Source organism: Oryzias latipes, chromosome 3 (assembly GCF_053564925.1).
Source record: "Oryzias latipes strain Hd-rR chromosome 3, Olatipes_Hd-rR_3.1".
NCBI lineage: Eukaryota > Metazoa > Chordata > Actinopteri > Beloniformes > Adrianichthyidae > Oryzias > Oryzias latipes.
Window position 1 is genome coordinate 34,348,918 of NC_136239.1, and position 26,327 is coordinate 34,375,244.

General features: G+C 40.2%; 1 protein-coding gene across 5 annotated transcripts in view; it reads left to right on the plus strand.

Annotated features, from left to right (window-relative positions):
- The first annotated feature begins 603 nt into the window (after positions 1–603).
- The window catches only part of LOC101158931 (transcription initiation factor TFIID subunit 4), a 90,339-nt gene continuing 64,615 nt past the window's right edge, over positions 604–26,327 (plus strand). For 2 of the 5 annotated variants that reach the window (XR_013654923.1, XR_002289027.3), the window contains exons 1-8: positions 604–2,039; positions 5,499–5,653; positions 13,598–13,747; positions 16,071–16,223; positions 18,465–18,587; positions 19,016–19,105; positions 20,023–20,232; positions 26,238–26,313. Coding sequence is in view for 2 of the 5 variants with exons in the window: in XM_011493737.4 (XP_011492039.1) it covers positions 680–2,039; positions 5,499–5,653; positions 13,598–13,747; positions 16,071–16,223; positions 18,465–18,587; positions 19,016–19,105; positions 20,023–20,232; positions 26,238–26,313 (2,317 nt within the window). In the remaining 3 variants the exon portion in view is untranslated. The remainder of the gene's footprint in view (positions 2,040–5,498; positions 5,654–13,597; positions 13,748–16,070; positions 16,224–18,464; positions 18,588–19,015; positions 19,106–20,022; positions 20,233–26,237; positions 26,314–26,327) is intronic. The other 3 variants (XM_011493737.4, XR_013654924.1, XM_011493742.4) reach the window with 3 other exon arrangements.

A 26,327-nucleotide genomic window follows, 5' to 3' on the forward strand; every position in this document is an offset into this window, starting at 1 on the left:
CCGACACGCATCTTGAACAAGAACAACCAATAATTTTCGCTAAAATGCTCTTTTAAAAAATGAATTGTTTTGATTGTGAAGTTAAATATTAGTAATTAATAATATATATTTTTTGTAAAATGAATTTCTGGAACTATTTTAAATAGCAAAAACCACTTCCGTGAAGAATTTAGCAGCATCTTGTGGATGTATTATTTATTTATTATGTTGTAATAAACTCCATTAGTCATTTTTTATGTTGTTATTTAATATCAAATCTTTAGAGAACAAGGTTTTTGTCTGGTGTTTTAAAGTTCTGTACACCATTTTGCAACTACAGCAGCATAAAACACGGGTCAATATGTGTTTTTGAAACCTATTTTTAAAACATCGTAAAAAAAGTTTTAAATACATTGACAATGATAAGGGTAAAAAAGGGAAATAAACAAAAAATATGCAAGTATGTATGATAGTAGATATAAGGCGTGGATAAATACATAAGTACATAAATGAATACGTAATTAAAAATGAAAAAAATAAGTAACGAATAAAAAAAGAGAAGAATAAATGAATAAAAACGTCTTTAATTCACAGAACCAAAACAGGGAGCTCAATTAATGACGTCAGGTCCATTCCCACAATGCCTAGTAACACGCAAGCGCACTGTAAAAAAACAGAAGACGACTATCAATGATCAGAGATGGCGGGCGCCTCCGACCCCTTGGAAGATATGCTTTATTCAGAGGTGGATGAAAAAGCCGTTAGCGACCTGGTGGGTTCATTGGAGTCAGAGCTTACTGGACAAAGCACCCCGGTGGGCAAAACAGACGAAAACGGAGGCGCTGGCTCTGTGCCCCCTGCTAATCACCACTTAGGAAAAACGCTACAACCTCCAGTGAGCATCACAACACTAGAACAACAACAACAAGGACGCCGTTTAAAACCCGAAATGCGCCAGGAGATCAACTCTAAAGACGTTAGCCAGGATAAAACTGACACATCTCCTTCGCTGGGCTGTGCTCCGTCCTTCGGCGAGCCCTCCGCCACCTCGCCCGCCTGTGTGAGCGCCAGCAGCAACGGTTCGCAATCACATGGAGCATCCATCACAACACTGACCGCGTCCAGTGTGTCAACTCCTCAAGACAGCATCAGCACCGCATCCAACCGAAGCACTAAGGCGCCCGCGGGCACCGGTGAGACGGAGGCAGCAGAGCCGCCGAGGAGGCGCATCGCGGCGCCGAGGAGAACCGCCTCGGCGCGGATCAAGAGTTTGAACGGTGCAGCCGTGACGACGAGGAGGAGCAGCAGCAACAACACGGCGGCCGAGGAGAGCGTCAGCTCCGCGGACAGCAGCGCGACCACCCCCAACTCCACCCGACCGGCACCGTCCTCCATTAACGCCTCGACTTTCACTGTGTCGAACGCCAGCCTGCCCGTGGGTCAGTCTGCCATCGCTCTGGACCGGGGGACCCCCACCATCGCTCTGCAGAGACTCCCCAGCCACATAGTGGCCAGCATTGCCCAGAACGGCAACGGCACCAGTGTTTCGGCCCTGGTGCAGCAAAGTACTCGACCAGGAGGAGCTGTCAATCCTGCAACTTCCCAGGAAGATCCTGGTAAAACGGACCCCGGAGCTTCCACAGCAGACAAGCCCTGCGTTGACATGCCAGGCCACTCTGGAACAAACACTGTAGCCTCTGCTCCGTCTGCTGTCACACCAGCAACAAGCACAACAGCAGCTGCAACTACTACTACTACCACCCAGCCTCTGAGCACTACTACTACTACTACTACTACTACTACTCCAGCTGCAGCCTGTGCAGCAGCAATGACAGCTACCCCTGCATGTGGGACAGTCCAGACCACATCAGTGACGGCCACGATCAGTATGGTCAGGCCTACAGCCTCCTCTCCCAGTCCCGCCGTGGCCACATCTGCACAGACTCAACCCCGTCCTGGACTTGCAACGCCTCAAAGGATTGTGGCTCCACAGCTGATTGTCAGACCCCCCCAGCAGCAGACAACCATTCAGCTGCCCCCTGGATTTACCATCCCACCAGGTACGGTTTTCAAGACTGAGAAGCCGATGACACCTGTCTTATAATATGCCATCAAATACATAGTTAAAATGACACAGACAGTATTCTACCACATTGGTTGGTTTTTAATGATAAATGAGGCGTGAAAGCTCTTTAGTTAATTCATTCAGGCTAATATCTGTTGCAAAATTCCATATCCAAGCTTGTGTTAGATCAGGGGTCTGCAACCTGAGGCTCCGGGGCCACATGTGGCTCTTTCATCCCCTATTGTGGCTTTTTTAGCCTTAAAACGTACAAACCGTTTGAAAAATGAATGGATTATAGTTTAGGTTCATTTGTTTTTTGTTAATTTAGTTTTGTTATTTATTCTTAGATTCTTAACATGTCAGAAAACTAAGCAAAATGATGTTTAAAGGTTTCCAAATGAGCTTGAAGCACATTCTATTGCTTCATTTGCTGTTCAGAGGCAAAGCTCTTTGAGTACGGAATTACATTTACATATTTTAAAAATGTTTTCTTTTACAGTCATTGGTATAAAAAAGGATGAAGGCACACAAAGTCATAATGATAAAAATCGTTTGGTTTAACCCCCCAATCCAACCCCTTAATGCTGAGTGTCAAGCAGGGAGGTAGTGGGACCCATTTTTCTCTAGTCTTTGGTGGGACTCGACCATGGATTTGAACCCACGACCTTCAGGGTGGACGCTCCAACACAATGCCACTGAGTTGGTTGTCATATTTCATTTGGCTTTCTTGCATTTTTAGTTCAAGTCAATTTGCTGCAGCAGGAGGATCTGATTTGACACACGGTGTGTTTTATTTTGAAAGGAACTTGAATGTGCTGCCGTCAAAAAGAAGTTTAAGTTGCTACACAAGTATGTAGAAAGATAAAACACTGTTGTAATTAAATTATTGTAAATATTTAAAAGCTGAAATTTATAAATGACTGGCTAAACGTTGAAGTGGGACTTTTCATCTCTCGCTGGGTTTTGTTCAGTAAAAACACTGGATTAACGGTTGCAGATGACCCCTTTGTTCGAGCCTTAAGTAAGATAAATAAATAAATAAAAGTTGTCACATCTTTAAATCAAGCCCTTTCTACAACAGGGAAACTGGGCTGTACAAAGCATTCACTTGACAGAATGCATGGGAACTATAAGGTACCATTTACCAGAACTTTGACAAAACCTGTTTTTCATCAGTTCATCTAAAACTTAAATCAAACTGAACACATTTAGTGTGTCATTGTAGGTAGTACTTTGGTATTTTACCAACCAAAATCCCACACAGGGCACTTCTCACCAAAGCCAACCCCTGCAATTATAAAATTGTCCAGATCTTCCCAGAAATATTGGTTTATTTCTTTGCTGATGCCATGAAACATTGCTGATTACAAACCGTTGCCTCTCCTGGCTTGATGGAGCGCAGACAAATGTTTGGATGGTGTTCATTTCTAAATTAACTGCAAGGTCATTGACCTGCATGTTGCAGAATGGTGCAAATACTGACATAACACTATGATAATGAAACTGTAATACTGGAGCTCAAAGGCATTGGACAGTTTTAAGATTACTTGACTTCCTGATTATTCCTTTTGACCAAATCAAATAAAATGTATTACACATGCGACTCCCCTCAAAAATGGCATTTAATGAGTCTGTTTTAATGTAATTATTTAGTAACCAAGGTATCGGGATGATTGTAAGAATTCTGGTGAGAGCTTTTTAGTCCTTTAAGCAGATCCCAGCATCCTACAAATATATATATTTTTAATTTCCAACACTTAAATGTCCTGTTTTTAAACTTCCTTGTTGTTCAATTGAAGAATTCTGTATTCTAAGAAGCACACTCTACAATTAGGACCACAATGAACCAAAATGATCTTTTTCTCTGGGTGGAAAGTAATTTGTCAGCAAAAAGGTGAAACGTGGTCCTAATTCTGCTGGCATATTGACAAATCAAAGGTTCCATGGAAAGTTGTGGTTTGTTGTTTGGCGAAGGGAACAGGTTCAGTAGCCATAATTGTTTCTGTGATGCCCTTGAATGCTGCTGAGTCATTTGACCTTAAAAATAATGTCTCTCACTGATGCTGTGGTCACTAGAACAACTTTTTTTTCTAAAAGTTGAGAATATAATGTCCTGTTTTTTTTAATTTTAACTGATTTCAGTTATGAATGAGGCTTTACAAAGTTCTTTTTTCGCGCAGATTTAGTTAAAAATCCACTAAGTCATTGCATTTCACTTGTCTAATGTTTTAAAAATGCTTTCAGACTTTACCTTAAGTTTATAATGTGTCCTTTGGTTTTCTTACAGTAAAACAATAAAGCCAGAAACAAACTGTGGAGTTAATCAGCATTTATATTAGAGGCCAAACCGTGCCTACATTTAAAGAAGAAGCTGCATTTTCAAGCGTCTCCTAGAGAATTCCCTAACTAAATAGTAGGGGTGTGTATTGGCAAGAGTCTAGCGATACGAACGCGACACATATCTCAAGTCTCACTTGTTCTACAAAGCACCACAAAAGTTTTTTATTTGGTACTGGCTGCAACGTGGCACAGCATTTTGCTTCGATACCCATCTCACGCAAAAACTGAACATGTAGCTCTTAACACAAGCTGATTGTCACAACATGTTAAGAGAAAAACAAGAGTCAGACGCTGAAGGACACTCATAAATAATTGAATAAACATTGCGTAGACAGCATTTACATCGACACAAGTATCACCAAATGAATTATTGCAATAAATTGCCAGATCGATTTACACCCCTATTAAATAAGTTCCAGATGCAGGTCTGGTTCCCTTTAGTTTCTGTTTTCCAACTTTACTATAGGTGTCACCATTTTTTTTAGTTTACAAATTTCTTTTTTTATTGCATGTTTGGGAATTTCCTTCCATGAGCTGCTTACATATAAAATCCCTACTTTGACATTTTAGTGGGGACTGCAAATACATTAATCATAGTTTCCTGTCGTAGATCCATTCATTTTATTAAAAAAATAAACTAAAGGATTTCCATTACTAGCTTTGAATCAGCTTTTTAAATATATTGTTGGTTAAAAAAGTAAAAACATTGCATTATGCTTTATCATAACGAAAGCTCTGGAGCGGATAGACTCTGAACCTTCTGCCTTCATCTGCAGAGGTGAAAGAACAGCAAGAGAGAGAAGAAGAAGAAAAAAAAGAGAAAGATCTGAAGAACAAAGACTGTGTGGACCGGTCAGGATGGTAACTGCAGATTAAAGTCACATTACCCCAGAGCCTGATGTACCTGCAGAGAAGAGCAGAGTGAAAAGCAAAGACGTTTCTGAGAAACTGTTTGGAGAATAGATGAGAGGCAGACATCTGAGCTCTAACAAGTTCAACTTGAGGCAGCATGACTCGACCGTCGGACGTTGATTTTAAACAAATGCCACGTCTTTGAACCAAAGTGCCGGAAGATTGGATAACCCTAAAAAGCTTTGTCCTTCTTGCTCCTCAGGGATGGTGCTGGTCCGTACAGAGTTGGGACAGTTGGTGATGGTTCCCCAGCAGGCTTTGGCTCAAGCTCAAGCTCAAGCTCAGGCCCAAAACAGCATCTCTCCCCGACCTGCCACCCCTACTACAGCGACAACCTTTAGAGTTTCCACTCCACAGGTGAGCCTCTGCCATGGCGTGGCCGTGGAGCCTCTCTGCCATGACTGCAAGAGATCCGCCGCTTTTGTATTCTGTTTTGGTTTTTAAGAAATAAGGTTGATGTTTTAACTGAGAGTGTTATCCCCAACTTTTTAGGCATAAGGGGTTTCTTTAAGGGACCCTCTTGATCGGAGAAAGGTAGTTTACTATCTCTCGGTGCGTGGAGTGTCCCTGCCCCAGATGGAGGAGTTTAAATATCTTGTTCATGAGTGACGGAAGACCGAAGCGTGAGATTGACTGGCGGACCGGAGTGGCGTCCGTAGTTATGCGGTCGCTGTATCGGTCGGTGGTGGTGAAGACAGAGCTGAGCCAAAAAGCAAAGCTCTCAATTTACCGGTCGATCTTCATTACAATACTCACCTATGGTCATGAGCTCTGGGTCACGACCATAGGATTGGATACAAGCGGCTGAAATGAGCCTTCTCCGTGGGGGGGGCTGGACGCTCCCTTAGAGATAGGGGGAAAGCTCTGTCACCCGCGGATAGCTCGGAGTAGAACTGATTCTACTCCACGTGGTGAGCAGTTGAGGTGGCTCGGGCATCTAGTCCGGCTGCCTCCTGGGCGCCTCCCTGGGGAGGTGTTCCGGGCATGACCCACTGCCTGGGGAAGACCCAGGACACGCTGGAGAGACTACGTCTCTCGGCTGGCCTGGGAACGCCTTGGGGTTCCCCCAGAGGAGCTGGAGGAAGTGGCCGGGGCGAGGGAAGTCTGGGCATCTTTGCTTAGAGTGCTGCCCCAACGACCCGGTCCCGGATAAGCGGAGGAAGATGGATGGATGGATGGATGGATGGATGGATGGATGGGTGGGTTAAGGTTCTTTTTCAAATACTATTGGATGAATAATAATCTGATACCCACACAGTACATTAAAGTTTATTAAGTTGGTGCACAATTGATTGAAACCAACCCTATCAACCTCAGCTCTTCTCTTTTTAAATGTCTTGCAAACATACATGCTGTTCACTTTTTTCTATCATTAAAGTGAAACAAAGGACTGACAGCTCATTTCTTGCTATACAACTCTACTGCTCTAAGACGCCGTAAGAAATTACATGAGATAAAAGTAAATGCTATTCAAGGGTTTCTAGATATAATCTTAAAAGGGTCCGTTTTTAGCAGCACTGCAAGATAAGTACGGTAGTGGCTGTGATGTCCTAACCGCAGCATGGAGATAATTACCCTTCTGAAAGGAGTCCTTCGAGTAAAGGTGCAGCTATTAGCTCAGTAGAGACTTTTATTCTGAAGAGACGATGAGCGTTTCCTTTTTTCTCTCTGCAAAAACAAAAATAAATAAATAAAACTAAAAAAAATGTAGTAGTATGTATAGATTTCATGTCCAAGGGTATCAAGGTTGGTGCTGGATATGTATACCTTAGTCCAAAGAAGATGGGGGCTACTTTAAGTGGGTCATCAAAAGTGTCAACCTAATTTCTGTCCATTTAAGTTGCTATCACCTGAAATCTCTGTTTCAACTTTTAGGCAGCTGACATCTCCTCTGCCACTTTAGGGACAACAAAGATGTCAAAGTGTCTGACATGTTTTAGTTTAAGACTGAAATGAATGGCCTTCTGCATCAGAACAGGGTATTTCTGTCCTGTTCTGTAGTAGTTTGGAGCTCTGATTCTTTGCCGGTGAGTAGAGCCTGCATGCAAACAGAGACTCTGGCTGTCATCACGAGCTGCTTAATTTACTAAACCGATCATTCCTTTTTCATGACTGCTCAATCGTTCTCAAGGTCATCTGCTTTAACCTTTACTGGTCTACATAGGGCCAAAGTTAGGGTGGGTATCTGATGGAGGTGCATTAAAGATAGGGGCGTAACGATTAATCGGCTCATCCATGAATTGATTTCTATTCCCACCATCCAACAACACTGATCTGAGGCGAGTTAACTGAATCTATACCATTATAAAGTTGCTTCAAAATTAAATACTTTGATTATAATTGATATTGGAAAATACCATTTGGATTAAGACATTGTAGGTTTATTGTACTATAACATAGAAACGACCAAGTGCATCACAGCAGACAACACACAAGTGATGGCAGCAAAAAAAAGGATCAGTCCATCAATCCAGTCCAGTGTGTGGAAACACTTTGAATTTAGCAAAGACAAATGGGTTAATTTACACTTGATTATCTTGCAAAAAATACAAGGAATCTGGAAAACTTCACCTGCGCTGTTCAGTACCCAGGAATGTATCTCTAAGTGAAGCAGAGAAAGACACCTGGTCCAGGTCATGGTTGTGCAGCAGACAAAGGTCTCAGTTTCCCTCAGGGAGGCTCAATTAGGATGCTCTCCAGATCATTTTTAATTTAAATTATTAGGACTTGACACATCCTCTAACTAAAGCACCTGACAGTTGTTTAATTAGATCTTAGTGGAAAAGATTCAGCAGGATATTTATTCCTGCATTTACTTTCCAAGAATCCAGAAGACAAAGAGAAACGGAGTTGGGACAGTTCCGGGTGCTGAATTTCTGATTGTTTTTGCTTGAGAGACTCTAGTTTTCAGAGAATATTTGGCAGTTTTTATTAGATACTCAAGACAGACATCTTTTTGGAGCTTCTGTTTAAACATTGATCCATGACTTTATTTCAAGCACAACAGCCACAGATACAAATGAGAGATCAGCGGAGGATTGGTCGTGAGTTTAAGAGTTTAAGAACTAACTACACTTGATTATCGTGTTTAGAATGAACGGTAACAGGAGTGAGAATTGACAGATTATTCCCCGTGTTCCTTGAAAAGACATTGCTGTTTTATTTTCATGGTTCTAATGATTACATTTATCACCGTCATGGGTTTAAGCACAGTGACAGAAAAAGGTAACCATTAGGCCTGCACAAAATACCGCAAATTTATCGTTATCGCGACATCAAGCTGTGCAATATGCATACCGCAAAAGACAGCGAAAATTGCAATAAATGGTTACCTTGACCCTTGTGCTATCCTAGGCACTTTAACATTGGGAGTGGGGTCATCTAGACCCACTAGACAGTGTTCTGAGCCTTTTTTCTTCAATGATTTGTGATCTTCACTGGTGTCCATGGATTACACAAAATCTTTCCACCTTTATCCACATTTGTCATGGTAGGGAGAACACGTCAATGTAAGGGGGGGGGGGGGGGGGGGGGTCATCTAAGATAGCACAAGGGTTAAATGTGCTAAAACAAACTCATGGCAGCTTGAAATATTGAATAAATGAAATAAATCCCTTTATGCATTTAACCAATCGGAAGGACCCGTTTACGCTGTTGATCAATCAAATGAGCCCTTTTATGTTTGATATTTGCCTCCTATGTCGACAAGGGTCATTTGGAGTATAATTTTTATACTGTTGCATTGAAATGGAAATTATTTTTTTGGTTGGTTTGATATTTGTTTATATACCGCAAATGATATCGTTATCGCAATATTAATCACCAATATCGCATATCGCGAGTTTTCCTCATATCGTGCAGCCCAAGTAACCATATACATTTGTTTTACAGTTACATTCATCATTAAAGTTTCTTTTAGTAAAAGATATTTCGTCGCATTTTGATCGTATTTCAAACCAGCAATTTCCGTGCAGGTGCTCACTAAGTCTAAGGAATAATTTAAACTTAAAGAGTCAAATTCACATTTCAGTGCAGTTGTAAATTAAGGTTATCGATGACCGCATGCCAAGTTTTTTTGGCTCCATATCATTCCCATCTATGCAAATACAGTTGCAGCTGACTGTATTTTTAACTAGTTTTTATTAGGGCTGCACGATATGAGGAAAACTCGCGATATGCGATATTGGTGATTAATATTGCGATAACGATATAATTTGCGGTATATAAACAAATAGCAAAACAACCAAAAACATAATTTCCATTTCACTGCAACAGTTTAAAAATGATACAACAACTGACCCTTGTCGACGTAGGAGGCAAACATCCAACATAAAAGGGCTCATTTGATTGATCAACAATGTAAACGGGTCCTTCCGATTGGTTAAATGCATAAAGGGATTTATTTCATTTGTTCAATATTTCAAGCTGCCATGAGATTGTTTTAGCACATTTCGGTAACTGTTTATTGCGATGTTCGCCGTCTTTTGCGGTATGCATATTGCACAGCTTGATGTCGCGATAACGATAAATTTGCGGTATATTGTGCAGGCCTAGTTTTTATATTAAATCAGAAAACTTTGATCCCGTTGATCATGTCGGCTAACACCATTGATACTGGCTGGGCAGCACCTCATTAAAAGGCACAACTTTTCTTTAATTGCATATCTAATGTATAATCCCAAATTTTGAGATGAATCATTTATTAAACTATAATAAAATATATAGTTATTTACTATAACTAAATACTATAAATACTATAACTAAATTTATACTTATTTATTTAGTTATAGTTGATTATTTTTGCAATTGAATTTGCAGATTAAGATGTTCTGAAGGTTATTTCATTTAATTCTATGTTGATATCATTTGAGAACATCTGAAGAAAGGTTTTTGGAACCTTTAAAGGTATGAACGTGTGTGCTTGAATTTTATAACCTTAGATTTGAAACAGTTTAATTGACCTGCCACTGAAGTTCAGGTCAATGCCAAACATTACAACAGCTCTTTTACATTTTTACATTTACACAAGTGATAGCTAGTTTTGAAGTCCTAATAATTCTACCCTAGAAGTTAGTGATTCTCATGTTTGATTAAATATGTTGTAATCTGAGTCTATGTCTTTTATAAAACTCTAATATTATGAAATCTGCTTCAGATTCACCGCAAAAATATGTTTTTGTTTCTTTTTTGCTAACTGATTGGTAAAGTTTTATATTGACAGCCAACATAACTTTCCCCTTTCACCTCACCCATGTTTAACCAGCAAAAAAAGACTCCTTCCCAATATAACATCTATATTTTAATGAACTATAAATTTAGGACTGTTCTCTAAAACTTTAGAAACCAATCCGACCAAACTGTTGGCTTTAGACGTTTACATCACGTGCATTGCTGTGACCCGACAGTAGAGAGCAGCATTTCATTGTCATCCACTGATAAAACTGTCAGCTGCTTCTCAGACATCCAGCAGTGACATATGCAAAACATGCATTCATATTTTAGCGTTGGATCACAGCATTTTGTGCTCCTGTTGGTTTTATGTGGCTAACCCAAAGGTTAAATCCCAATTTATGAAAAGATAAAAGTTAGTTTAGAGGTCAAGGATGTGGTTTTGAACCCCTAACCAAGAAACAATTCTATAAAATATCATTTTTTGCAGTCTTATAGATAGGACTGTAAAGTTTCTAAATGAAAATACACCAATTTTAGGTTTACTAAAGTAATAATCATAAAAACTCTTAAAAATTGGTCCGAGTAAGACTCCTACGGATCTTTGCAGACTTTCTTATAAACAATAACTTAAGAAGTCTGCGCTCCCTCTTCACTGCTTGTAGCTAACTTGTCTGCATCCTGATGCACACCTCTCAAAAGAGACTCACAGATTGTCATCGCCTCTCGCAGTCGCTCTGCCGACAAATTAGTGGGCTGCGGCGTTGCCATCTCGACAGGAAAAGCGGTATCAGTGAAATGAAAGGGAATGGTGTTTATTCCCAGAGCTCAACCCCTCTGTCGGCCTGTCACTCTTCCCACAGCCCTGAGGGGAGAAGCGGAAGGCATCCCGAGCTTCCTTCCTTCCATACCTGTTAAATCATTCATCATCCAACTGCCTGATGATTTTAAAAAGCTAACAAGGCCTTGGCTCCTGTGTGTGCGTGAAGGAGAGAAGAGTGTGCACAAGTGGGGCATAGCTGGCGGTGTGATGCACCCCGTGGCGCTCATCACCCCTTCCTTGCACCCTTTGCCTCCCCCCCTCTACCCTGAGTTTCACCCACTTCTCCCGACTCTACAAAACTTTCATTGGGAACTTCTTCTCCTCCTGCTTCTCCTGCCCCTGTGAGGTTGTGTGTCTGTTTTTCATACATATTTGTGTGTAAGTGGAGTTTGGATGGGAATCTGTGTGCGACTGCTTTGGCCCTTCTAAGATGAGCTGTTGGGTATCTATTTCTAACATTTGTTTTGTAGCATTTTTAATTTTTAATTTCGCCAATGAATGAATCAGAATTGTAGGCACCTCTGGGAAAAAAAGCTTTTTTAAAAAACATTTTCAGCCTGCAGTGCTGCATTTTACTTTTATGGAACTACTTTTTGTGCAAATTTACAGTCCAAACTAAATTTATAGTGTTTGATTGATCACGTGGTAAACAGTTTTGTGTTTATATGCAATTTAAATGACGAAAACAATAGAATTCAAACCTGTTATTTAATTGTATTGAATTTACGATACTTATACTGAGGTGAATTGTTAGTTGTTATTGTCAGACATGAAAACGGTTTCATTAGAAATATTATTACAAATTCTTTTTAAAAAAAGACTTATCAATCCTGCTGTCATTTTTATTTGACAAATAAACGTAAACTTGTGTTTAATTGTTTATTTTTGCGCCACCACCTTTTGTAAATTTACGAGATTTTCTTTCGTATTTTTTTTCCCTTAAATTTACAAGACAAAAACTAGTAATTTTACTTCTTTTTTTTTTTTGGCGGCCCTAAAACTTCGTCGTAGGTATTCATTTGTTTCTTGCCTTTTTATTCTTTGTGACAATTGGAAGAAAATGAGAAATCCCAGGAATGCTCAGTCTTTAAAGATGAGATGTCTTCTAATTGGTTGGAGGTGAATTTATTTGTGTTCCCTCAAGACTCAGCTCTGGAGTTTCTATTACCTCTGAAGTCCTTAAGAAATACTTATATTTGTGTTTTTCCAGATGAGTGCTCCCCTTTTGTAATTTAGAAATGATCCAAATGAGAGTGAATGTCATTTCTAGTCAGCGAACATAAAACTGCGCACTGATCTTCTCAGCTGAACTGCATCCACGGAGCATTTATCCACTGGTGCCAGTAGCTCTATTCCAATCTGCCCAATTAAAATGAAATCATCATTACTCACTTAAGAGGGAAGAAACATCTATTATGTAGCATTACGAAGGCTGTTGGAGCATTTCTGATGGATTTGTGTTTGTCTATTCATAACCCAGTTTTAACCTGATCAAGCTCTCTCGTGGGCTGGAGCCTTTCCTGTTCATCACTGAGGGGATGCTGTGTTATTTCTTGGACCGGGTCACCAGACATTTTGATGGCACTTAAGTTGTGCTTTTGCTGCCAGATCAAGTTAAGATTCAAAAAACAAAATAATTATGCAAAAACATTCCCCGATATAGCTTAAGGGAAATCTGCTTTCACTGAATAGAACAGGTGGCTTGGCTGAGAGTTTTTTAGCCAGATGCCCTTCCTGACACGACCCTGTATTTTATCCGGGCTGGGGACTGGCACACATTGTGGCCCCCTAGGAATTGAACCTTGAGGTCCCTTGTATCAGTGCAGCGCTTAACCTAGTGAGCCATTCAGCCCAACAATATTACTAAATATATTTCAAAATAAAATGTCTCTCTGGAAAACAGAATTCCTGGAAGTAACATCTACACTCTACATGTAAACAAGTGTTTGTCTACACTTCATTGTTCTCAACAGTTTTTAACTGTTGCAACTTAAGTTCATTAATCAGAACGGTTATAATTTCTTGTACATGAAGCATTCCTGCTGCAGAAACTTCTCCTAAGATTCTTCTTGATTTGTTTGCACTTCCTTTCCCTCAATGTCAACCTGAAAAAAAGAGAACACATTTTAGGTTCCACCTGTCAGTCTACACACCTGTTTGGAGAATCCTTGACAACTTTTGCTTTCTTGTGTTCCAGTCTTCATCAACCTGCAGCTTCCTCCTCCTCCTCCTCGTTTCCTGTTGTTGTGACCTCTCTGTACTCTTTCTGTGTGCTGCTCTTTTCTCACCCTGCTGCTCTTTCTTTCCAGCCGTCTCCTGTGACCCCTCAGACTGCCAGGCAGTGCCCTCTGACCTCGGCCAGCATGGCACCCTCTCCCTCTCCCACTCCTTCCAGCCCTGCCCTGCAGACCTCCTCCTTGTCTTCTTCCTCTGCTTCCTCCTGCCCTGCAATACGCCCTGTGAGATTGCATTCCTCACACACATCCCTGACGTTTTCTGTCAGCCGCTGATGCCAATAAACAGCAGGTTGAAGGGGTTTCACTGTTCAAGTTAGCGATTAAAAGCGTTTATTGTTCCTTTTATTTAGTTTCCTCTTTGTCTCACTTTACTGAAACGCACCGAAGCAGCCAAAAGGTTTTGTTTTGTCCTAAAAGTTTATAAAGTTAGACTATATCATTAACAGTAACCTATAGAATCTTGTTTCAAGATTCAGGTAAAATGAAGAAAAGATGTGACAAATAATATGTTTAAGATATATGTGCTCAGATGTATGACTTAACGATACAAGTGAATGGAAAACTGCCACGCGAAAAAAAAGAGAAAAGTAAGGTCAGTTGGATGTTTAAATAAAACTTCACCTCTGACTTTGCGAGGTAACAACCCCAGACATTCTGAAATATTACATCCTCTTTACTTAACTTTTTAGCTGGTTTAGCATTTCTGGTCTGTAACACAAAAACAAATAAGATTTGTTAATGATGTCAGAAACGGACGAGTGTACTGATTGGTTTGGTCCGAAAAAACTAGTTTGCATCTATGCTCACGTGTCATTCGAAAAAAAGAAATTCTAGAAATCCTCCAAGTTTTTAGTCTCCGTAAATTGTTCCTACAGTGTTTATTACTTTTCTTTTCATTTGGCAAATGGGTGATGCCATATTTGGTGTTTTAAAAAAAACAACAAACAAAGTAGTGAGCATTGAAATCCAGGGCACTGGGAAGTCCAGCACCATATAGTCCTTTAAGGGTTAGGGAGTAGTGAGGGAATTCTGACACACTTTGAATTATTATCATCGATTAAGATGTGCAACAAAGCAGGAAAACATGTTTTGAGTCTACTAATTCCTCCAAACATCACCTATTGTTTTGTCATTAAATACATCAACATTTCTAGATTTTTTTATTTTTTTTACAAGGCCAGTTACAATTTAAAATAGAAAAGTATTGAATATCATTGCCAGTACAAAAAAAAAAAAAGAATAAGGGTCAGAATAAGGGATTTGTCCCTTAGTAGAGATTCCAAAGTTTAAAGACCACAGACATTAACAGGCCCTTTGGGAGACAGTAACATAAGGCTTTTATTCTTAAAGTTGAGGTCTCATTTATGTATTCATTACATTAGATGCCTGATGTTTTGGTATAGTTATCACTTAGCTCTTTGATTATGTTTTGATTGACAGCTCTTGGTGCATTCTCCTTTAGAAACCCTGTGGGGCAAATCAGGTTTGGACTCAGGAACAAAGTCTGGCTTCATTAGGAAGGACTTGTACTATAAAACAATAAAGACCCCCACCGATTATCTTTTGATCTACTGTAAAAGTGCTCCCAGTGGTCCTTTAATTATGATTATGTCATTTTAAGCCCAAATCATAAAGCCTGTATTGTTTTCTAAGACATCATCTCTGCAGAGCTGTAGTAGTTCATCGGAAGTTGTGTGTGGGACCATTGGCGTGGAGCGACCTTTGCCCCCCTTTGCTGAGAGCGCGGAGCGGGGAGCTTGTGGTCTGCCCGATGTATTTTCCATGTCACAAATACAACCTTTTTCAAACGCCATTTTTTTTGCCTGATTCCCAATGATTTGAAAGAGGCAATGCAACTTTGAGCTTAATTTTCTTTATACATGTCCTCTATCATCATCTGAAAAATGCCACAAGAACACGTTTAAAACACCAAAAATAGGATTTTCATCCGAGTGGACCTTGAAACTGAATCTCTGTAGCATCATCCCCCTTTTTGCGGGGACCTCAGCTTGAGTTCAGCTCATGCTGTTGCTCCAGTGTCATGTAAGATTTATTAAACTTTTGTGATCCTAAGTCTAAACCTTTATGTTTCATCTATTTCCATCCCAGTTTGTCTGAAATTTTCTACAATAAATAATGATTAAATTTGATTCATGGACAGACGATACCAACTAATAAACATTAGTCGTGTTCAAACCTTTGCTTTCTTCTTTGAATTCTTTCACTTCTGCATCAGTTAGAAAAGAGTAGCAGATCTTAAGGAACAGACATCTCTTAATATATTAGACAGAATTTCATAAAAATTCGTAAACCTAGATGTAAAAAAGGTGGCCACAAACACAGCATTGAGGGCCTCCTGTTCTCTATTCTTCCTCCTTGTCACCTCCTCCTCTTCCTCCTCCTCATCTTTGAAGAGATGTCCACTGAAGTTAGGACACTGGATGTGACAGGAGCGCTGTGGCGCCTGCCTCCTGTTCTCTGTGGCCTTGCTGCGAGCGAAGCGTCACGTCCTGTTTATCTCTCTGTCTCTTTCTTGGTCTTCCAGAAGGGCCCCGTGGCACCCACCATGGCAGTGACGGCTCCACAGCAGGCCCCTGTGGTCATGGCCCCCCAGGCCCCATCTCAGCCTGCCTCTCAGCCAGTGCAGCCTGCACAGGCGGGCATCGCTGCTGCTCCTGGAGGTCCTGTCGTGTCCCAGGTCTGTTTTGTTTGATTTTTTTTCCCCTTTTTTTTTTTTGTGGCCAAACTCTGTGGAGGCGGGCCCGGTGTTCCCAAAGCTTTCAGGAGGCTTGCCATGCTGCATGCTCAATCCCAGACCTCATCATGTCGGACCTTATCGCACAGCTGGGCATGGACAAAGAGACTCACACGTGCTCACACACATGCCACCTTCTATATTCACAATGGTGCAAACTAGAACAAAACATCATGGATGTGTCCGAATTCCCACCCTAAAGGCCCGTACACACCGGGACGAATATCCGCCAGGCGTTATTCGCCAGCGTTTTTCGCCACGTTTTTTGTGTTCACACCCAGGCGATTTTCGCTGATGATGAGCCGAGCGAACATGCAATTTCATTCCCTGACATTAGATGGCGCTTAATGTAAACAGAAATACGCCTGTACACAAGGTGGCGCTGCGCAACTTTACGCTTCTTAAAGTCGCTTTTCACTCAGAAGAAGAGAGCAAGTATTTACGCGCTTGTCAGAATCATACAAAGAAAACATGAATATTTCAAGCACCAGTAGCTCCAACTGGTGCTTTGTTCGGGGATATTTTAGAATGTCCGTCATTATTTCTTTGCGGCAGTGTAGACGCTACTTGGCGTCTATCTTCTTCGCTGGTATGTGTGCTCAGCAAGGCAGTTTTGTGTTTGAGCGCCCCCAAGTTGTGTTTTACTGTAACTTCAGAAGCTCCAGACACGTGTGCAATAGCGCCATTCTCATTGGTCGAATAGATTTCGACGCGACGCGTCGAAAAAAACAAAACAAACCCGAGGCGTTTTTCTTTTTTTTGACGCTTTGACACGTGGCGTTTTTTCGCGTCGGTGTGCACACTCACATTGGTGCCCTTTGTTTAGTCACGAGGCGTTAAAAATTCGTCCCGGTGTGAACGGGCCTTCACTGTTGAATCTTATAACCTGCCTTTTCTGTTCTGCGTGGCCTAAAGGCCCGTTCACACCGGGCACCAATGTGAGTGTGCACACCGACGCGAAAAAACGCCACGTGTCAAAGCGTCAAAAAAAAAAAAAAACGCCTCGGGTTCATTTTTTTTTTTTTCGATGAGAATGGCGCTATTGCACACGTGTATGGAGCTTCTGAAGTTACACTAAAACACAACTTGGGGGCGCTCAAACACAAAACTGCCTTGCAGAGCACACATACCAGTGAAGAAGATTCTAAAATATCCCCGAACCAAACACCAGTTGGAGCTACTGGTGCTTGAAATATTTATGTTTTCTTTGTATGATTCTGACAAGCGCGTAAATACTTGCTCTCTTCTTCTGAGTGAAAAGCGACTTTAAGAAGCGTAAAGTTGCGCAGCGCCACCTTGTGTACAGGAGTATTTCTGTTTACATTAAGCGCCATCTAATGTCAGGGAATGAAATTGCATGTTCGCTCGGCTCATCGTCAGCGAAAATCGCCTGGGTGTGAACACAAAAAACGTGGCGAAAAACGCTGGCGAATAACGCCTGGCGAATATTCGTCCCGGTGTGTACGGGCCATAATCCCTAACTACTTAAAGTAATGGTATATAATATGCTAATATACTATTATATATAGTGCGGGACTGTGTATTGCCCTAAATTTTAAAAGCAATTCGGACACCATGCTTACTACTTTTTTTTTTTAAACCTGCGAATATGTAGATATGCAATATTATCGATTTCACAGAGTGAAAATCGAATTGATAAGCTGGGAATCAACTATGAATCTTCTGTGTTCTGAAGATGAAAACGTTAATATTTTATTTAAAAAATACATTTAAAATACATTTACTTTGCCAAAATTGTTCAAGCGCAATGCATTGTGGTCTATATCTGCCAATCTAGTGAGCATTGATGCACACTAGTTTTTCGCAGAAGGAAATTATTAGGACACTCATTTGGATTTGTAGATTCGGACAGCACTACAAAATGGCAAATGCACTACATAGTGCAGTATGTAGTGTGTAGTGAATGAATTTGGACACAACCCATGACATATTTCTTTGCTGTTTTGTGCTATTGAAAGTGATCATTTTACATGAACAAAAACAAATGATTATTATTTCAATGCACTCCGTGCTGCTCATGAGGTAAATCCAGCATTGAGTTTGGACATTTATCCACCAAAGTGCAGTTTAAAGTGAAAGTTCAGTCTACTCAGGAATAGGTCACCAGTTGAATGTCCATCTTTCTTTTACATAGAGGCTAACTGATCCCTTGTTATGTTTCAGGAAATGCAAGAGAATGTGAAGAAATGTAAGAACTTCTTGGCTACTCTGATCAAACTTGCATCCCACAACTCTCCCTCCCCGGAGACTTCCAAGAACGTGAAGGCTCTGGTCCAAGACCTGTTGGTGAGTTCCAAAACTTCCTACATTACATTTCAAGACAATAAGCAATCGACCTAAGGCTGTGATCCTCATATTTGTCATATGCTATAGCACATTGGTGTTTTCTATATCCAAACGTTTACAAGTGAAACTTCCTTCAGAATTATTTCTGATATGATAAAGCGGGAAGGAAGTGTGATATTTTTGTGTGTTGGTGAATTTCAATAGTGGGGAAAGTTCATTTTAGATGCTTGGCCATTATTGTGTTGTTGTATTGAGCATTTCCGACCTCTAGATGGCAGCAAGAAACTTTTACTAAAAACCTCTAATCTGAGCTGTAAATGTTCAGCAAGAATCCAGTTCCAACATTAGGCATGAAACTCTAAAAGTTGAAGGTCTTCTTTTGTAATGAGACGTTCTCTGACAGTGAAAGCTTTTATTTTGTTAAACAGGATGCCAAAATTGAACCTGAAGAGTTCACCAGCCGCCTTCAGACTGAGCTGAAGTCCTCTCCACAGCCTTACCTGGTGCCTTTTCTCAAGGTGGGGATCTGTTTAGAGACTCTTTCTGTAACCTTTATAGAACAGTAACTTTAATCTTACTTTTTGACTGTTAAGGCAGTGTGAAAATCTGCTGTTCTGGTCCTTTTATTCATTCATTCATCTTCTAATCCGTTTTATTCCTTTCGGGGTCACGGGGCTGCCAGAGCCTATCCCGGTCACTTGCGGGCGAAGCCAGGGGACACCCTGGACAGGTCTCCAGTGTGTTGCAGGGCCTTTTATCTGCTATCTTATCACTCAAATCCACACCTTCATCTTAAAGTTACCTTCTCTATTTAAGGCATTACTAAAGGCCTGTTTTTTTCCCATGAATTAGAACCTGAACTCTGAAACTGGATTCCTGAAGCTGGTCCACTCAAATATTGTTCTAACTGGGCTCCCCTAAAGTAGCCCTTTCCCCGCCAGCAGGACCAGTGATGCTTGGTCTGACAGTAGAGCGACGCATGCGCCCCCCCCCTACCCGGTCTTACGTCTGACTGTCTGTGACAGTGGCCCCTGCAGCCAGTACCCAGTAGGTTCCTTCAGCCAGCTGCGATGAGCGTCACAAAGACGCTCAACCTCCCGACCCGGCCGCGAACAGACGTCATGCAGCGTTAGATCGTTTATGTCAGAAAATGCTCAAAATGGTTAAAATCTGCCTCATTAACGTCTCAGGTGTTTCACTTTGGTTAGCTTTTGATCAATTGTACAGTCAAAAAAATCCTCAAAGATTCATATGTTTTAAGGCAAAGCAGGTTTAATCACTGAGTACTGACAGGTACATCAACTTTTGACATATTTCTAATGGCTTCAACATGAGAAAGGAAGGAATTGTAGTTGTTTTTGTGTTTGGCTTTTGACCATAACTGTTTCATGGAGGCACTATAAATTCTGACCCCCCCCCGCTTCCTCATGAACAGAAGAGCCTCCCGGCCCTGAGGCTGTCTCTGCTGAATAGTCAGCAGTCCCTGACCCAGCCCCCGCAGCAGGGAGTCAAACCAGCACCCGGCAGCACCCCGCCTGCCATCGTGGCCGGGCCAGCTGTGCGCATAAGCCACCCCAACAGTGTCAGCACCACTCCAGGCGCCACCGCACTGCCTGCTGGGACGCTCGGACATGCAGCCGTGATGGTACGTACAAACTGTAGGGAACACCCTCCTGAGCAGACTAGGCTGTGGGTTTCTGCATGTGTGCTTATTGTAGCTTCTGCATTAAATGAAAAGTGGATAAATGGATGATTTGAATTTCTTTGCAGATAGATGAACTCCATATTTACAGTACATAACACTCACAATATGATGGAAGACTCACATTTCTGAAATTAAGATTTAAATAAGTTTATAAAAAAGACATCTATACTTAACAATGATAAAGATCTCCACAAACAATAATAATCTATTAAAGTTTTTCTTAATCTCACTAAGAATCAACAACAACTTATAGTTTATCAATGAGAACAGTTTTAAGTAACAAACCAAAGGAAGCTGTTCTGTCAGAACGCAGTATGGGTCCATTCATCACTATGTTTTTATGTATAAAATAACTTAGATCACTTTCACCTTAAAAAGTTACACCATCACTTTTGCCAGGTAATTTTTACCCGATCTAATGTACCCAACAAAAATTACTTGTCATAAAAAATAGTTACATGTAACAAAAAGTAAAAGAAAAACAGGAAGTTCCTAAAAACATGCTCAAAATGACTGATAAATTCAGAATTTGAAAACAAAAACTTCCTTTATAAAAACATAAAAAAATATCAAGTTAAAGTGTCATCTTGTATTTATTAGATCTCTTTTATTTATTTGGTTTTCATGCTTTTATGTCTGCAGCTTTTATTTTTGTAATAATGATTTTTCTTTTTCTTTTAAAAATAAACTTTGTAACTCTGTGATTTTATCTGTGAAAGTTGCTATAAAAATAAAAGTTTCTAATCAAATGAGGTAACCTGAAAATTAAGTTTGGTCAAGACTTTTTACTTCGTTTGTGGTTGGTTCAAATACTCAAGTTTTTAGAAATACTTCTTTACTAGGTAATAATACCCTTACCATACAACTACATACACTAACACTCTATCTAACAAATCTCATATTGGGATTTTGTATTGCAGTCCCACTCTAATCATCCTTTTTTCTATTTTAAAATCATACCCAGTGGTCAATTAATTATAATTATGACGTTTTTAGCCAAAATACAAAAACCTGTGTTGTTTTTAGGACATAGTTTCTGCAGAGCACCAGTAGTTCACAAGAAATTCGCCTCTGAGTTTTGGGCGGGACTGTTGGTGCAACTTTCCCTCTCTGTTGGAGAGCTTGTGGCCAGTCCACTGTATTTACTACGTAACAATCATTTTCAACCAGCAGTTTTTCATCTGCTCCTGATTCACAACAATTTGAATAAAGACACACACAAAAATGACTTTTAAGCTTAATTTTCGTTATATATGTCCTTCATCAACAGGAAAATGCCACAAGAACATGTTAAAGACACCAGGAACACTATTTTCATTGGGGTGGAGTCTTTAAGGATCAAAATAACGTTCAAACTAGCGGGTGGTTGTCATATCTTCAGCTTTTGAACAGCCACACTTGACATCATTCAAAAAAGTCCGGCTTTTTTGTCCCTCATATTCACCCAACTTCAGGTCAAATCTGGGAACAGTGTTGACGACTGCAGCTCTGAATTCTGGTTTCAAATCAAACCAAAACAAGACTTCCCACTCCAGCTCTCCATCTGTTAACAGTAATCTACCGACTGCTATTCCTGTCTGACTGGATTTAAACTCACAATTTGCACAACTGTTTGAGGACCCCTTTAGAAGATTTACTGAATTAAAATAAAATAAAAAACACAGTTGATAAACAGGTTTATTAGACATTACAAAACAGGATTTGGGAAAGATTATATTAGCCTACAGCTCAGCTTTTAATTTGGTAAATATATTTTAGTTTTAATGCTAATTTTGCTTTTGACCATCAGTGTGATTTTGCAGTGGGATAGCCTTTTTATTTATAAGGTCAACATAAATTCACAATCTATTAAATTAGAAAAACAAAAACGAAGAGTTTTACAGATACAACAGAGGAAAGTAAGTTCCCTCAGGAATAAAAAGGCACAGCTGCATATTTGAACACAGAAGGTACAGATTCAAGTGCTACGTAACATTAAAGACAATTTACAGATTATGCCTCGTGGCTTTAAATTCAAAACATCCGCTCTTGAAATTTGGAAACCCGTTAGGTTTTCAAAGCGGCTGATATCACTTTTAGGAAAATTGTGAAATGCAACATTAGGCTGAGTGTAGGATGGGACTCCCTGAGCACTCTTTATTGTATCTTTAATGGGAGCGGCACGCTTAATGAAAACCTACAAATGTAAGCATAGTCGTTGAGAAACAAGCTCTTAGAGCAGATGACCTCCTTCGGGTGATCTGGTAATACTTCCCAAAACATCTACCTTAATTGTTTGTACTTAAATGTCTTAATGCTTCTTGTTTTTAAAACCAGAAAGTGATTCAACTGCATCACAAAGGTCAGAATTAATAGAAAAGGCTGCATTCTTCATAGTTGGTTTGTGTCAAGTCACCCAGTAATACTAATTAAAAGAATCACAATGTTGCAAGAGTAAACTGACATCAGACTAACCATATAGGTCAAACTGAGGAATGGGTCAGATGACAACAAAGCCACATACACCTGTACGGGTGCTGCGGGCTTTTGGGGTTTTTGGCCCGTGGAGAGTCGTAAAGAGGGACGGGTGCATCTTAAGGGAGGTGCAGGTGTGTCTTGCAGTTCCCTTATGACTCGTGCAGCCACCTTAAGGTTCAAACCCTGCTCTGTATGCTTTTGAGGGAGGAAAAACAACATCTTTTTAGCCATTTCAGACACTGTGGATGTAGGATTTTATTGTTCCTTTCAGTGTTTCTTTTAAAGAAAACCTGTGTCTCAAAACCCTCTTTTTTTTGGTGCATTGGTGATGTTGCCCGGTTCTGTGAGGATCTGAAAACACACTTGTTGGTTTGGATGGCTCTCTTGGTTTTGGGTACTTGGTGAGCCCTGTGGTCAACACTGTAATGATGTAATGGCATGTTTCTGTGATGGCTGCTTTCATGGTGCCGGGGGGGGGGGGGGGGGGGGGGGGGGGGTGTTGAGAGCAGCTTTTGCATTGATAGTGCTGGGACAAGGGCAGGTGAGCTGCAGGGTCTGCTGCTGCAATGACCTCACCTTACATCTGTACCACATTAAAGAGGGAGGTTGTCCATGTCTGCGTCTCCTCATCACATCTGGGAACAAACATACGTGATACATACAAACTTTCATGTATGCATTGTCTTTCTTTCTTTACATTTTCTCTCTTAACCCCATTTATTTTTACTCTGGATTTCTCTCTTTCCCGGTCTGTTAAGCTTTTCCTCTTGCAACCATCTCCCTCCCTCTACATGTTAACCGTTGAAGGGTGAAACAAGGTAACTAGGTCAGCCCCAGGTCAATTACAAAGCAATGTGGTTGCCATGGTCCACATCCTAAACGCCCCTCTAGTCCCTTTCACTCCACCACTGTCTCAGGCAAAACACCAAAATAAACAATCATTTAGAATTTTACAAAATGATGGCAAATGGCAAATAAATTAGGCAAAAAAAATCCAGGCCTTTGTAGGATCTTACAGCAGTGAAAATGTTTTGTTTAAAGACTTCTATTACAATAGTGTTTTGGTGATTTTAAAGGTCTCGTGGCATTTTTCTGATGATGGAGGACATTTATAAGGAAAATTCAGTTTAAAATGGAAGATTTGAGTATTTCTTCATTCAAATCACTGTGAATCAGGAGCAGATGAAAAAATGTTGTCTGAAAAAAAGCTTATATGTGATGAAGAAAATACAAAAGCTTCCTGCTCAGCTCCATTCCGATGCATCCACTTGTAAAAGACTTGATCCGTGTCCATCTTTGTTTTGCTCATCCAAGCTGGCATCTGGCTCAAAAATGTACGGCTGGAGAGTTTCAATAGTGCTCGGTTAGGTTGAGAGTTTTGAGAGACTGTAAGGTAGTGGGAGAGCGTGTAAACAAAGGGATGATGGAAAATGAGGGCAGGCTTACTCAAGCCAATGGTCACGCCTACAGCTCAGAGGCAAATATCGGATGAAATCCTGCCGCTTTGCAGAAACTACATCCTAGAAAACAACGTTTTTTTTCTTTTTTGGCTAAAAAAGCAAAACCATAATTTAAAAAATTACTGGGAACACTTTGAAAATAGATCAAAAGATTATTGGAGTGGGACTTTAAGCCTTGCAATGTCACAGCTTTTAATGAAAGTTATTTGGGTTTTTTTGTTTTTGTTTGTCAACACAAGCTGTGAAGGTTCTGGATCAAACCTTAAACTTTCTCAGGAAAGTATATATGGTGCATACTGGGGTCAAAGGTCAATGAAAAGTCAATTAATGCTTTATAACTCTTCCATTATCTAAGTCATGACTTAAATAGACCATAGGATGTCGTAAATGCATTAAAAAAAGTTTTGTTCTTTCGTCCATCTTTTATATTATTATTTAGGCTTATTTACTTACACAAAAAATGTATTGATTAATAGAAATCATTGATTGATTTGACTTTTATAGCAGTTTTTTTTGTGGAATAACAGTTTGAGTAAGTCCGAACTTGATTTGGTTCATGCTTTGGTTGTAAAAGGCATTATGGGTAATTTTAAGCTTTTTGCATTACTTCCTGATTGTTTACTGATTTACTGCTGGTTATGTTGGAATGACAAACAGTTTTGGCTCAGTTTTACATTACACAGCGACCTTAAACAGGAATTAGTGTTGACAGGTTTACACGCTGCTTTAGGAAAGGTTTAACATTCGATTTATTATAAAGGACAATAAAATAACCATCAACCTTTGGACATTTTCAATCCACAATCTATTCTCTATCATGTCGACCCACCAACTTCCTTCACTCCACCAGTGGCTTTAAGCGTGGGCTTAGAAATATACAAGTAATTTGATTTAAAAAAAAAGTCTTAATCAGTCAAATGAGTTATTAAATGAAAGTTGAAAAACTTAAAATTGAATTTGATCAGATTGTTGTGTAAATCAAATTGTGACATTGAGAATGGCATTAAAATGGGGAGTTTAGCAGTGACTATAGGTCATCCATGAACGTATTTTTAAATATAAATAACAAAACTTAAATAAAACACAAGAACTAATGTTTAAACTTTCTGCCTAAAAGACAGTTTTCTGCATCAATTTGGCCTTTTTCTCTAAATATATTCGTTTTAAAGTAAACTTTGATTTCAATATGAACTTGAGATCTTTTTTTTGTCTCATCTGCCCATGATTCCTTGCTTTTCCTACCTGAGATACCTGAGGAACATTTTTTTTTGTTGAAATTGTTAACTGTGTCATCGTCTGGCCAGAGGTGGTTGCTATCTCTGCCTGTTATGAATGTATTTTTGCCTCCCCTTACCTCCCACTCATTCAGGCCCCTGCAGTGGATTTCTGGGAAAAATGGCCTCCGTCGTTTTCAGAAGCTTGAACAGTAATATAGCATGTGTCAGGAAATGGAAAACAAGGCTAAAAAATATGCAGCAAGAAGCAAACTGGTTAGAATGGATGGCTGAGCCTAAGGCTCGGCCTGTAGCTGTTAGCAAGGAAGGAAGTGACTCTAATAGCCCAGAATAGTGCCCCCCCTTCCTTTCTTTTCCTCCTACTGCTGTTCCCTCTAAACTACAATTTCACAGAGGTCTTGACTTCTTACTGCTTTTCTCCAATCTGCAAATGCAAGCAAATATAGGTCATTCACTGTAGCTTCGAAATCCACCTTGACCTCCACATTCTCCGAACTGTGCAGCAAGAGTTCATCCCTCCTACAAATATTCTGCTTCCATATCGCACAAAGACTGCCGATTCTTATTTATTTACTCACACTTTATAAAAGAGGCAATTATGCTAAAGCACCATGCTAAAGTGGCTTTTAGAGAGGTTACCTCCAGAGAGTTTTCTGCTCTCTAACAATGGCGAACTGTGGATTTTTTTCTTTTTTACTCCACTAAAAAAAGAAAAGCAAAAAAAAATCTGGTTTGGTCAAGAGTGCAATTTTATACTTTTTAATTTTCCCTCTCTGTGCTTTTTGCTCCTCAGGGTGTGAAAAGCGTTGGTGCCGTCAGTGGGCAGGTCCGCATGCCCGTGGTGCTCACACAGTCCATCAGACCACAAGGTGAGACGTCTGCA